Genomic DNA, 12,684 nt, shown 5'->3' with positions numbered 1-12,684 from the left:
TTATAATATAACTATCCTTCAAGAGTTTTCTACAGGGGCTACTACCCCAACCCGAGCTTTCTCTCTCTCTTGTCCTTCCCATCTCCACTCCCCACCCAACCCTTGAGCAGAAACTCATCGTAGGTTCCTGTAACCTCAAACTTTGAGCTTCAGTTGTCTCCAACCTTGCTAGGGCCAGAGGAGAAGAGAGCAAGCCCAGAATTGGAGCGGGACAAGAGAGGAAAAGGGTTAGTGGGAAAGGAGCAAATGGGAAAATCGTAGGGAACTTTCAGTTTAGCAAATAGGGGTGAAGATCCCGGGACAAGGAAGACCCAGGCTTTGTGTAGCATGATGGATAACATGTATGTCTTGGACTAACCATGATAAAGAACAGGAAAGCCACAGGTGATATTGGGGACAGCTGTCAGTCTTTAAAATGAATGATTGAAGATGCCAGAAAAATCAGAAAGTGAAGGAAAACAACTAATTTCTTTTTGGTTCTGTAAAAGCCATAAGGTGATTATATATTCTTTCAAACAGATGAGTTAATATTTATGCCTTGTAATAGGTCTCTTAGTTATTATGCATAGTTAACTAGAAGATTGACCAACATCAGCTCATTTGATTACCATAAGAAGCAGTTCTTATTATTTGTTGCTTGTATATAGAACATGAGCTGCTTATAAAGTAGTAAGAAAAAAAAATGGGAGGGGAGGGGGAAGTTTTAAGAAGGAAAAAGATTAGTAATGATCATGGCAATTTTTCACCTGTCTTTTAAAAAATTACTGTAAATATATCTACATAATTAAGAAAATTTTTTGTTATTGATTAATTATATCTTATGCAAATTTATGGAAGTTAAAAAATAATTCTAAAGTTATACTATTTGGAGGGCAGAGCTCCAAGTCTGCCTAGGGGTGTGAGGAGGGAAGGAAGATGATCTCTGGCTGAGAGACTTCTTTATTTCCGGATTTCTTAGGCATTTTTGCTGAGTAGCTGCTTGAAAAAAATGATCTCAGAAAAGATGGTAAAGCTAGCTGCAGAGAATCCAGAAATGGTAAGTGCTCTTATCTGTGTATATTTTTCATTTTAAGTTCCCACCATCAGCTGACACTAAACTACACTGATCAACTCGCTGGGACCCAAAGGAGGAATCCAGTAGTGAACTCCTCCGCCCCCTGGGAGCTTAGTCTTTAGAATTCAAGTCGTTTTTCCAATGAGAATCATTCTTGGATTGCTGAGAACTCTCTGACACTCTACACTGCATCCTTGTATTTCTACTTTCCCCACAAAAGGAAGAATGTGGACTTACCATAAAAGCTACGTTATAAAGTCAGGGTCTTGAGAGGTCTTTAACACAGCAGCAATGATCTTAAGCTCTACAGTTTCATCTCTAGAAAGAACCCTAAGCTTCATGATATTTCCACTGTGCCAAATTAAAATGCCTTTAGCAGTTGGGAGAAGCTATCAAGTAAAAAAAGCTCTTGAGCCTATAATTTTTTCTCAGTGTAAAATTAAGCTTTGTTTTTCTAGTCTATATCTCTTTAATAAAGGCTTAAGAACTCATTGAAAGGGTTGGTGGCAGGCTGTAAAAAGAATTACTGAGATAGAGTTACTTTTCTACTTGCTTTGTCACCATCATGGTATAAGGATGTCCCTAATAAGATAGTACAGTTTTATTTTTTTCTTTTTATGATTACAAATACTAATGCCTGGTTGACATTTATAAACATAATTCTTTTACCGAATATTAACCTTATCTTTAAAAATACATTTGAAAACGTTCCCTAATGTTTTCATTTAAATTTAGTCCTTTATAAGATGGACAACATCTTTAGTTTAACATTGCTCTTTCTGCAGCTTTTCTCTAAGAAAGTAGTTTCATTTTATCCTTATTTCTCTTTCAGAGCTGAAAATATTTTTCCAGGGAAAATAAAAATGTAGTGCCTCTTGGTATATAAATAATTCAAAATGGACTAGAGTACCAAATCAAAGCAATAAAAGAATCAGGGATGCTGTTTTTAAAAGAATAATAAAATTTGACTTGGGGTGGTGAACACACAATATAGTATACAGACGATGTATTATATTGATAGAACTGTACTCCTGAAATCTATATAATTTTATTAACCAATGTTACCCCAGTAAATTCAATAAAAACATTATTTTTCTAAAAAAGAAGAGTAATAAAATCTACTTGGGCTCCAGTAAATATGTATGTAAAAAGAAGAAAAAGAAAGAGAAAAATCATTAACTGAAGTAAGTCTCATTAAAAGGAAGACATACTCTCAAATGTTGAATAAAACGTAAGCTACCCGTTAAAAGGAAAATACTTGTACAAAGACTAGCTAAAGAGTTTGCTCAATAATAGACGGTAGTGATCTATCTAACATTTTCAAGAAAAGCAACCACACTACCTACATTCCTTAGAGCTGCACACAAATTGAAATCTATAGTTTATCCATGTGGCTGATCACAAAATCAGCATATGGGTCAGCATTTGTATTACTTTAGCCAAAAACTCAACAAGTTTTATTTTCACAAACATTTTTTTTATTTCTTATTTTTTTCTTGAAAAGGTAAGGTAAGACCCTTCCTCTTGAAAATTGGGTTTTCAAGAGGGAGTTGTAGGGATAATTTACATTTCAGTCTGGAATTTCATTGACAAATCCCTGGGTAGAAGGGGACCCTGGCATGGAAAAAACAGATCAGCTGTTTGAACTTCAACTGATTCTGGGCCTGCTCTTTTGATAAAAAGCAAGTCAGTTTGAATAGCTTAAAGGAGCCCTATAGCCTGACCAGGCAGTGACGCAGTGGATAGAGCGTCGGACTGGGATACAGAAGGACCCAGGTCCTAGACCCCGAGGGCGCCAGCTTGAGCACGGGTTCATCTGGCTTGAGCAAAAAGCTTACCAGCTTGGACCCAAGGTCGCTGGCTCAAGCAAGGGGTTACTCGGTCTGCTGAAGGCCCGTGGTCAAGGCACATATGAGAAAGCAATCAATGAACAGCTAAGGTGTCGCAATGAAAAACTAATGATTGATGCTTCTCATCTCTCTCTGTTCCTGTCTGTCTGTCCCTGTCTATCCCTCTCTCTCTGTCCCTGTAAAAAAAAAAAGAGCCATATAAATGTCTGCCTGTGACATTCACACCCACATAAAATTTGAACTTACACGTATCACCCACTGAAGGCCTGTATAGACTAGGATACAGGAATCTCGGAAGAATAGATTCCAAGATTTTGATAGTCATGAAGAATTTGGGGAGGGAGAGAGATGAGGAAATTATAACCAAAGGAGCCCCTTAAATAAAGCAGATAGATGGTCCCTAGAAGCAGATTTAATAGCACTGTTTTATCCTAGTAAGAAGGAAGGTGTAAAAGAAGAAATTTCGTGCTACCTTAAAGGGAATCGGCTTAGTTAGCTTTAGGAAATGCTTTCAAAGGTAGATTTGAAGTATTTATGAAGAGATGGTTAAGATCTAAAGTTAAAAAATGCACTAAAGAAAAATATAAACAGTCAATAAAAAAAAGTCACTTTAAAGGCAATATTAACTGCAAGCCAGAAGGAATGAAAAAGCTTCCTACACTAATGCCTAAATTAGTTTTGTTAATGTTTGCTATTTTTAGCTAGAACAGAGTTATAAGGATTATTATATTTGAAAATAAAGCATATTAAGAGTAGATTTGGCTACATATTACAAAAAAAACCAAAAGTGTCATCAGCAAAAGAAAAGTTTGTTTCTCTCACCTAAAAGAAACTCAGAGGTAAGTCTAGGGCTGAAATGGTGGCTCTGTGATGTCACCAGAGACCTTTCTTCTCGGCCATCTTCAGTGTCTTTCATCTCGTGCCCAGTATGGCTGCTTGAGCGCCAGTCATTACACCCACATTCTAGGCAGCACGTCTGAGGAAAGTCAGAACAAAGACCCTTCGCTTTTCTTTAAGATGTAGTCTCAGAAGTGCCACACAAAATTTGTGCTTACAGCTTACTGACCAAGAATTACTTACACCATAGACCCACACCTGGTTAATTTAGTCTTTTTATTTGCAGGGTTGTGTTGTTGTCTCTCCAGATACATTCAGATGTTATTACTTTCAACAAAAGGTCACTGTCGCCCTGGCCGGTTGGCTCAGCGGTAGAGCGTCGGCCTAGTGTGCGGAGGAGCCGGGTTCGATTCCCGGCCAGGGCACACAGGAGAAGCGCGCATTTGCTTCTCCACCCCTCCGCCGCGCTTTCCTCTCTGTCTCTCTCTTCCCCTCCCGCAGCCAAGGCTCCATTGGAGCAAAGATGGCCCGGGCTCTGGGGATGGCTCTGTGGCCTCTGCCTCAGGCGCTAGAGTGGCTCTGGTCGCAACATGGCGACACCCAGGATGGGCAGATCATCGCCCCCTGGTGGGCAGAGCGTCGCCCCTGGTGGGTGTGCCGGGTGGATCCCGGTCGGGCGCATGCGGGAGTCTGTCTGACTGTCTCTCCCTGTTTCCAGCTTCAGAAAAATGAAAAAAAAAAAAAATAATAATAAAAAAAAAAGGGCACTGTCACCAATCTAATGCCAACAGGAATTTCCAATCTGGGATGCAGAAAGAGGAGAGAAACTTTATTCAGATGAACAGTTCGCAAATGAGGGAAATGCAGCTTCCAGCAGAAACAAAGTGTTTTCCACCAAAGCAAAGGGGAGGCCAGCCCTGGTCCCTTGTTGGTTCAAATTTGCACAGTTTGATTGGTCCAAATAGTACTGTCCTGATTGGTCGGAACTGTGCATCCAGATTGGTCATTATAGAGCTACTCTGATTTGGTTGATAAAGATGCAAATGAGGATATAGCTATACAGCTCCAATTGGACAGGGCAGGTCTTAGTCCATTGGTCAAAACATGATTCCAGCAGGTCCTTTATAAAGTCAGTTCAGACTGTAGGAATATCGTGCAGGAGATAGGGCAGCTCAGTCTGTCTTTTCCCTAATATGCAGTGTGTGTATTATCCTCTGTAAACAATGGCTGCTAGACTCTGATTATGAATTTGGACCCAGTTACCACAAGGAGTCTTTCTTGGCAGATATATTTCTTCTCAAGGCCCACATTACTAAGAAAGAAGGACAGAATGAATAATGGAGTGAGCTACCAGCAATCCCTGCATGTAAAGAAATATAAACGACAACAAAAAAAGAAAACATGTACTTTATACAGTAGATGTGTTCCTAAGGAGTTTCTGGAACTGTATCATTGTTGTTACAGTTTTGTATATCAAACCATAATCTGAATATGTGAGATGTATCAGGTATATGCTAAATAATTTTCTGAATTAAAAAATATTTTACATTTTTAGTAATCCGTACTTAGATTTGTATTAGTTTGTATATTCTTTCCTTAGGTTCACTTTAAAGTGGGTCTGACTCTCTAAATTGGTTTTCTAAAAAATAGCAGAAAAGGAGATGGCCTTCTGCTTCCTGCTCGCCTCATAACTCTCACCCCCTCCCAAACTACTATCACCATATATATTTTTTCTCTCCACTTCTCTTTCATTTTGGGTAAAAGCAGACCATGTAAAAGGCCACTGGGTTCAGAGATAGGGGCTTTGAAGTGTGCGCCTGTTATGTAGTAAGAAGGGGACACGCTAAGGGCAGTGCCATCTGATGTCCCAGCAACCTCAGCCTTTGAATAGCTCACGCAGTTCAGAAGACAGAAGTACAGACATGTGACAGCTGTCATGAGAATGGACTGAACCAAGCAGGAGGACAGTTTCTGAGAGCCAAGGGGAAGTTATGATTCGGGGGTAAGTGGTTAGATTATCAACAGAAACCACTCTGATGATGACAGAGCAAGTGCAGGAATACTGCGCATGAAAAAGGATTAGCTCCCCCCAACTGTATTCCCTCTAGTACGTAAAATATTTAAACCCGTATTAAAATAAGTTGAGGAAACATTATATCAGAAATAGCTTAACATTTGTGGTAGGTTCTATTTTATTTATTTTGACATAGGGTGAGTGGAATGAGACTAGAAGAGAGAAAAATTCCCAGTCCCCCCTACTTTATATTTCATTGCACAATACTACTTACAAACTATAATGTAATATTGTAAAAGGATAATAGTAAAACACATAAAGCATTAGAACATTAACTTCCCATTACTGAAACTTAATAACTGATATTTTTAAATTGCTGAGATAGACCTCAAATATAAAAACTTCTCTCTTAAGAATACTAACCTAAAAGAAGTCCTGTGTGTACTTTAAAGCGATATATAGTAATCAAAATTAAGTTAACCATAGTTAAAAGATAATGCTCTTTTGCAGTGTGATGTTATTTATCCCATTTATTTAGAAGTGTCCTGCACTATATTCTTATGAATAATGAGCAATAACAAAATAATTAATTCACTCTATCATTTATGAATGCCAGTATTTGACATGCAGTGGCTAGAAGCTGAGTATCCGGCATCAAGGAGCTTATTTGTTGGCGGAGAAAGGCAGTTAATAAAGAGACATTTACAGTTATAGAGTGTTGAGTTGAGACATGTACATAATTGTTTAATAGTAGTTCTCATCTTTTCTTATAAGAAGAGTCTAAAAACTCTTTCCCCCAAATCCTGGCTAGGTCAGGCTTACCAGCTGTGCCAGACATACTCATTGCCCTTCCAGGTTTATTCTCCACTCTCTGCCAGCTTCTCTGCGCCCTGGAGAAGGACCTTTGTGTACTGCGACCTTTTCCTTTGACCTCCAACCTTGGACCATGCTCACTAATGGGGAAACCCAGGGAGATTGGAGGGTGGGAGAAAAGTGAGATTGTCGCATTTATTTCTCCCGCTCTGTCCTCACTGGGCTGCTGCAGCTGTCACGGCCCTGTGGGTGGGGCTCTGCAACTGTAGTTACTCTCCTTCCGGTACCAGCTGCTCCTGGCCCCTTTAGGCCCAGATGAGGAAGAACCAATCCCCCACCCCCATCCCACCCCCACACACACCCTAGTCCCTGGGGACTCCAATGTCCCTCCATTGATTAAATTTACTCCTGCCCACACCTCCATTAACAAGTTCCTTTAAAAAGCCTCTTTAGTCACCCCAAGAGGGCGCCATCTGTTTTCTAAGACCTTGACTGTTACGTTAAGTTTACTTTACACACATGAGGTAGATTCAAGTGCCTTGCACTTCAGTTTGATTCTTCCCTTGCTTAATGGTGCCTTTTGATTTAAACAAAGCCCCATTTGGCTTTGATTCAGCATATGGATTAGAGCTCCATGAATTATTTCAGGATTTAGAAATTCATTTTATTTTGTGTGAAGTCCTTTTGGGGTCTGTATTAAATCACAATATCCATAGGCAACCACCAAGGTTAAACATTAAGTTTCACTTAATTTTTGGTAACTCAATTACTCCACCATGTAGACACTTGTAATTGAAGAAATATGCAGAAGACAAGCAGGTGTGCCTCTGACTGGCAGCTGTCAGGGCCATTAAGAGGATTGTTATGGAAGGGGAACCGTGCTAGTTAAATGGGTTATTTGTGTTCACGCTTCTCTAGGCTGTGCTGGCTGACATTTTACTAATCTTCTTAGCAGATCGAAGTTCCAGAACAAGGCAGAAGTAAAAAATACCACATTCAACAAAGCCAGGTCTGTGAGTAAAATTATGTAATGGATACGTTATAATTTTGATAAATCTGTCCCCTTTCCCCCTTTAGTCTAGTTTTAATAATAAGCCAGAATTCCCGTTTTTTAGAAGCTTTTCCATGTAGGTTAGGTAGGCCAATTGGAAGGCCATCAGAGGAGTATAGTATGATATTGTAGCACTCAGTGGGACTGGGAGAAATGCTTTTCTGAGTCTTTACTTAAAAAAAAAATTTTTAATTTTTAAGAACAAAATTTTTTAATGATTACTTTTCTACAGTGTACTGTAAAAAAACAACTTGTAAATTTATAAAGTACATTTTTGAGCATGTTGTTCTGCTATGCAGATAACAATAACAGTTAAAATCATAATAGAAAGCATTAATAGGCTTTCATTATTGCCAGGCACTGTTTTAAGTCTTTTATGTGGATTAACACATTTATCCTCACCACTATGCTGTAAATCAGTTGGGATAACTGGGGCACAGAGAGGTTAAGTGACTTGCCCCAGGTTGCACAGCACTCAGTGGTGGAAGGAGGCAGGTGGTCTGACTCCAGAGCTGTGCCCTTACCAACCTTTTCTAACTTCCTTTCTAGGTTCAAATCCTACAGTAGGTGAATGAAATAAAGGTGACCTCTTAGTATAACTTGAATGGGATTTATTATTGGTCCAGCTCCTGTGTATACAAAAATAGTATATAAGTATAATATTCATAAGTATATAAATGTATAAGGTCCTTTCTTGAGTGAATTAGCTCAGAAAATAAATTAAAGCAGACTGAATGCAAAGCTTTCCCTATTTTATAACAACATTTCTGGCTGCTTAGATCAGAGACAGAGATAACTCCACCACTTAATGGCTGTGTGTCTTCAGGCAAAAAACTAAATGAGGTCCTTATTAAAGTGCAGACTCATGGGCCTCACCCCAAAAGATTGATGCAGTAGGTCTGGGATAGGAGCCCTGAATTAGAATATATAACAAGCACCTCAGTGGGAAACACTGCACCAAGCTACAGTTTTTTTAACTCTAAAATGTACAGAGTAATCACTCCATCATTTATTTAAATGCATCCATTTCAGCAGCATAATAACAATGTAGAACTGTGGTTGTCAACCTGGACCGCATATTGGAATCACCTGGGGATATCTAAGAACTAACCATGGCTGGCTGGGGCCTGGCAACAGAATTTTTAGAAGTTCCCAGGTGGTCTAATGTACAGCCAGGATTGAAACCATTGCTCTAGAACAGTGGTTCTCAAAGTGGGGTCCTTAAACCAGCAGCATTAGCATCCCTTGTGAATTTACTAGATTCAAACTCTTAGGCTCCAAACCTACTGGATCAGAAACTCTGAGCCTGGGGACCAGTCATCTGTGTTTAGCAAACCCTTCAATTCAATCTGATGCTTGTTCAAATTCGAGAGCCACTGTCCCAGAACAACAGGCAACACAACATGTAGGCATAAGTACAACCAGCATTGGTACTAATCCAGTTGCCCTGTCCGATGAACAGCAGTGCCAAACAGGCAGGCCTCCTTCATGCTCCGGGCAGGACAGCATGTCAGAAGGGGTCCCAGTGTCCCACCATATTAATTCCAGCTTCTTTTAGCAAACCTTTCTTTTTTTTCTTTTTTTTCAGTATGTATTTATTTATAGTTTTTTATTAAAGTATAGTTGACATAAAATAGTATAATAGTATCAGGCCCACAACATATTAGACCTTTATATACCTTAAAGCAAACCTTTCTATAGAGCTTATTCTGAGGCAGGGACTGTTATAATTACTTTCTATATATAATCAATCCATTTAGTCTTCATAAAAACCTAGGTATTTTTATTATCCTTGGTTTATAGCCAAGAGAACTAAAACACACACAGAAAGGTTAAGTAACTTGCCCAAGGTCACACAGCTAGTAAATGGTGAAGCCCATGTCCAAACTCAGGTAGTCTTCATTTGTTGTTTAACAAATAAAGTTCATTTCCTTTAACCACTCTGCCATGGGGTCTCTCTATCAAGACAAATCCCTCATAGAAAAAAATTTTTTGATGATCTACCCCCTGAGGTACCTCATATTTATTTCATCAGGGCCAAAGCATATTCTCCATGGCTCCTGTCTGAGATTTCATAGATATTGAAGGCTGTCTTTGTTACCTGCAAAATGAGGAGACCTCGATTCTTATCTCCTTGAAGGAAAGAATTCAGTTAAGAGACCAAGTGTAGCAAGTAAAGCAAGAATTTATTGGCCATGCAGGAATATACTCAGAAGGGACTGAGCCCGCAAAGAAAGGGGGCCTTGGAGACAGGTTCAAGGGGTTAGCCCAGGACGAGCTGCTGCTGCCCATTGCTCCCCGGGTTGCAAGTCTTGTGGTGTCCCTTAGAGCTTAGGAGAAAGAGAGGAAAAGGCTGAGGGTAGGGAGGGACGAAGGAGCCAGTGCTCCCTGGAAGAAGAGAAGAGAGCAGTGAGAGTGGGCTGGGTCCTCCTGCCGAAGGGCTTTTAAGGGTGGAGAGTTTAGGGGCAATCCCAGGGGAGGATCCTAATAGAGTATTCATCAGCTTTCCAGGTGTGTCCTTTTAGGGTGGTGATCGCCAGTGATTGGTTGATGCCAGGGCAGGGGGTTATTAGTGCTCCTGGTTCTTAGGTCAGCTGGAGCATAGCTTGTCTGGTTTTGCTGCTTTTCTGGACCTGGCGCTAAAACACAACTGAGGCCCTAGCAGGCGTCCCCAAACTATGGCCCGCGGGCTGCATGCGGCCCCCTGAGGCCATTTATCCAGCCCCCCCCCCCCCGCCGCACTTCCGGAAGGGGTACCTCTTTCATTGGTGGTCAGTGAGAGGAGCACTGTATGTGGCGGCCCTCCAATGGTCTGAGGGACAGTGAACTGGCCCCTGTGTAAAAAGTTTGGGGACCCCAGCTAGAGGTTAATTCTTAAGGGCTATTTTCTGGCCCCCTTGTTTGTTTCCTATCTAAGCGGGTCTAGCCTGCATAACTAGCAACAGGCCATGGGAGGAAAGGTCAGGGAGGGTCCGAACTGCATGACCAGTGATATGAAATCAGGGATTCTAAACCTCATGACTAGCAATATTCTCGTGCAGGAAAGGTCACCCTGGGGGTGAGATCCTTCTTTCTCAGGTTTGCCCATTGCTAGGCACCTGGGGCTATCAGCCTACAGTCTTTGCTTTGCTTATGTCTGTCTAGTTGCTTAAAACAATTTCTCATTCACTGAAGGTTGGTAGCAAGCAGAAACTCTTAAAATGTTTTAAAATAAATATTACAGTTTTTTAAAATTTGTATTGGAGTGGAATGTGCACTAAAGATTTGTGATGAAGTTAAAAGTTGAGAGTCATATGGCTCTAAGACAGGGGTCTCAAACTCGCGGCCCGCGGGCCGCATGCGGCCCGCCGAACAATTTTGTGTGGCCCACAGACTAATCCACGAAGTTCAAAATATTTTGGATAAAATTAAGTAAGCCTAGGGGCCTACTTGTATTTTTCATTTCTCTAGCATCCTAGCTAGATATTAGCTTAGTTAACAGCAGTTGTGATGCGAACTACAGTTTCTGGTCGTTTTGTGACACTGAGTAAACTGCATGTACGATTGTGCTTGTTGTACTGATTTTTTTTGTTTTCAACTGCAGTGAGAAAAGTGTTGCGTAACAGTTGCCTTTTGTAGACCTAGTGCGGCCCGCCGAACGGCTGTGATCTTGCTCTGCGGCCCACATGCTGAGTTGAGTTTGAGACCCCTGCTCTAAGAGAAGGGAAAAAGACAGAAGAGAGATACAACTGCTTCCTAGAGACTGCCCAGTGCCTGCAGGTGTTCTAGAAAGGGCTACCTCCACATACCAGCAGGGGGCGCACACAGCCCTAAATGTAGCTGCTACAGGACAAAACCTTTTAGAATAACCATTGCTTAATCAAATGTAATTTTCTGTTGTCTTTTTAATGTTAAAATTCTTGACTTTTTAAAAATTGTTATTATACGGAAATCATTTCCTCCCATATATATATATCCAACTCTGTTTATTTCACAACAGAAAGACTCTTCTAGTTTTCTACCAAGAACAAGCAAGATCACGACAGCTGAGGCTGACTGTGTTTTGGGGACCGTAGAGGAAGAAGGCCTTTGAAGAGAGAGTCTCACTTTTTAAAATGTCCTTTAAGGCTATCTTCATAGTACTTATGGGTTGAAAGTGAGCTTCCTACCATCAATGAAAGAAATTTGACCCCTTTCTATTTTTGTGACATTAAGAAGGACCCTATTCATCAAGACCTACTTCAGAACTCTGTTCAACTCAAGATGAAAAAGAAATACAAGCCGAAGTTATACAGTTTGTTTTTAATGACTCATAAATGACAAGTGGCAAATCGAAATCAATTACCGTAGTATGAAGCTTAGTTTCATCCCCCCCCCACCCCCTAAAATAGATGTCTCCCTGGCTCCATAAATTTTTGTATATGTTCTGATATTACATGAATGAAAGGCTTACTATAAATGCATTTGGAGTTAAATTTTGAAGACATGACGCATCAGATGAAGAAGAAGTGGCTTTAAGAAATGGAGTCATTGAAAAAGAAATCTGGACCCCACTGATGCGCCCACAGCACCAGAGCAAGGAGGGAATGACTGATTTGTTTCCTTACATAACTCTGAGCCTACCAGTGTGGGTGTACTCAAAACAATAGACTGTCCAGTCTTCTGTTTCTCCACTCTTATAATTATATTCTGTCCTTAGAGTACTAAGTTCAGTTCAGTAGTCATCATGCTACTTTGAATATTTTTTTTGAAAGCAAATGAATATCAGTATCAGATATCTTATAAGTCTCATAGCTTTAAAAATATGCCTACTTTTTCACTAGATTTTTTCTTATCCAGTTTCAGTCTATCATGATAATTCATGTAATTATATAGAGAATAAAGATCACAATAAGGGAGAAAGAAGAATCTATGTAATGTAATTAGATAAAGTGTCATATTCTGATGTTCTTTTCTACTTGAGTTGTGTAACTAATTAAGTAATAAATATGAAATATATCCCAGTGGTAATAGAATTTACTAATGGAAATTCTGTGAATAATTTTTTTGAAGTATGTAATCTATTAAAGCCCTATAGTATTTATAA

The 12,684-nt window shown here is 40.0% G+C and overlaps 1 protein-coding gene across 4 annotated transcripts in view; it reads left to right on the top strand.

Annotated features, from left to right (window-relative positions):
• SNX31 (sorting nexin 31) overlaps positions 1–12,584 on the top strand; it is a 73,581-nt gene extending 60,997 nt beyond the window's left edge. For 3 of the 4 annotated variants that reach the window (XM_066372481.1, XM_066372482.1, XM_066372478.1), the window contains 3 exons: positions 959–1,036; positions 7,521–7,577; positions 11,599–12,584. In XM_066372481.1, coding sequence (XP_066228578.1) covers positions 959–1,036; positions 7,521–7,577; positions 11,599–11,691 — 228 coding nt within the window. In that variant the 3' untranslated portion in view covers positions 11,692–12,584. The remainder of the gene's footprint in view (positions 1–958; positions 1,037–7,520; positions 7,578–11,598) is intronic. The other variant, XM_066372480.1, reaches the window with a different exon arrangement.
• The last annotated feature ends 100 nt before the right edge of the window (positions 12,585–12,684 follow it).

This window comes from Saccopteryx leptura, chromosome 3 (genome assembly GCF_036850995.1).
Source record: "Saccopteryx leptura isolate mSacLep1 chromosome 3, mSacLep1_pri_phased_curated, whole genome shotgun sequence".
Lineage (NCBI taxonomy): Eukaryota > Metazoa > Chordata > Mammalia > Chiroptera > Emballonuridae > Saccopteryx > Saccopteryx leptura.
The sequence above is the reverse complement of the archived record's forward strand: the minus strand, read 5'-3'. Positions and strand labels throughout refer to the sequence as shown.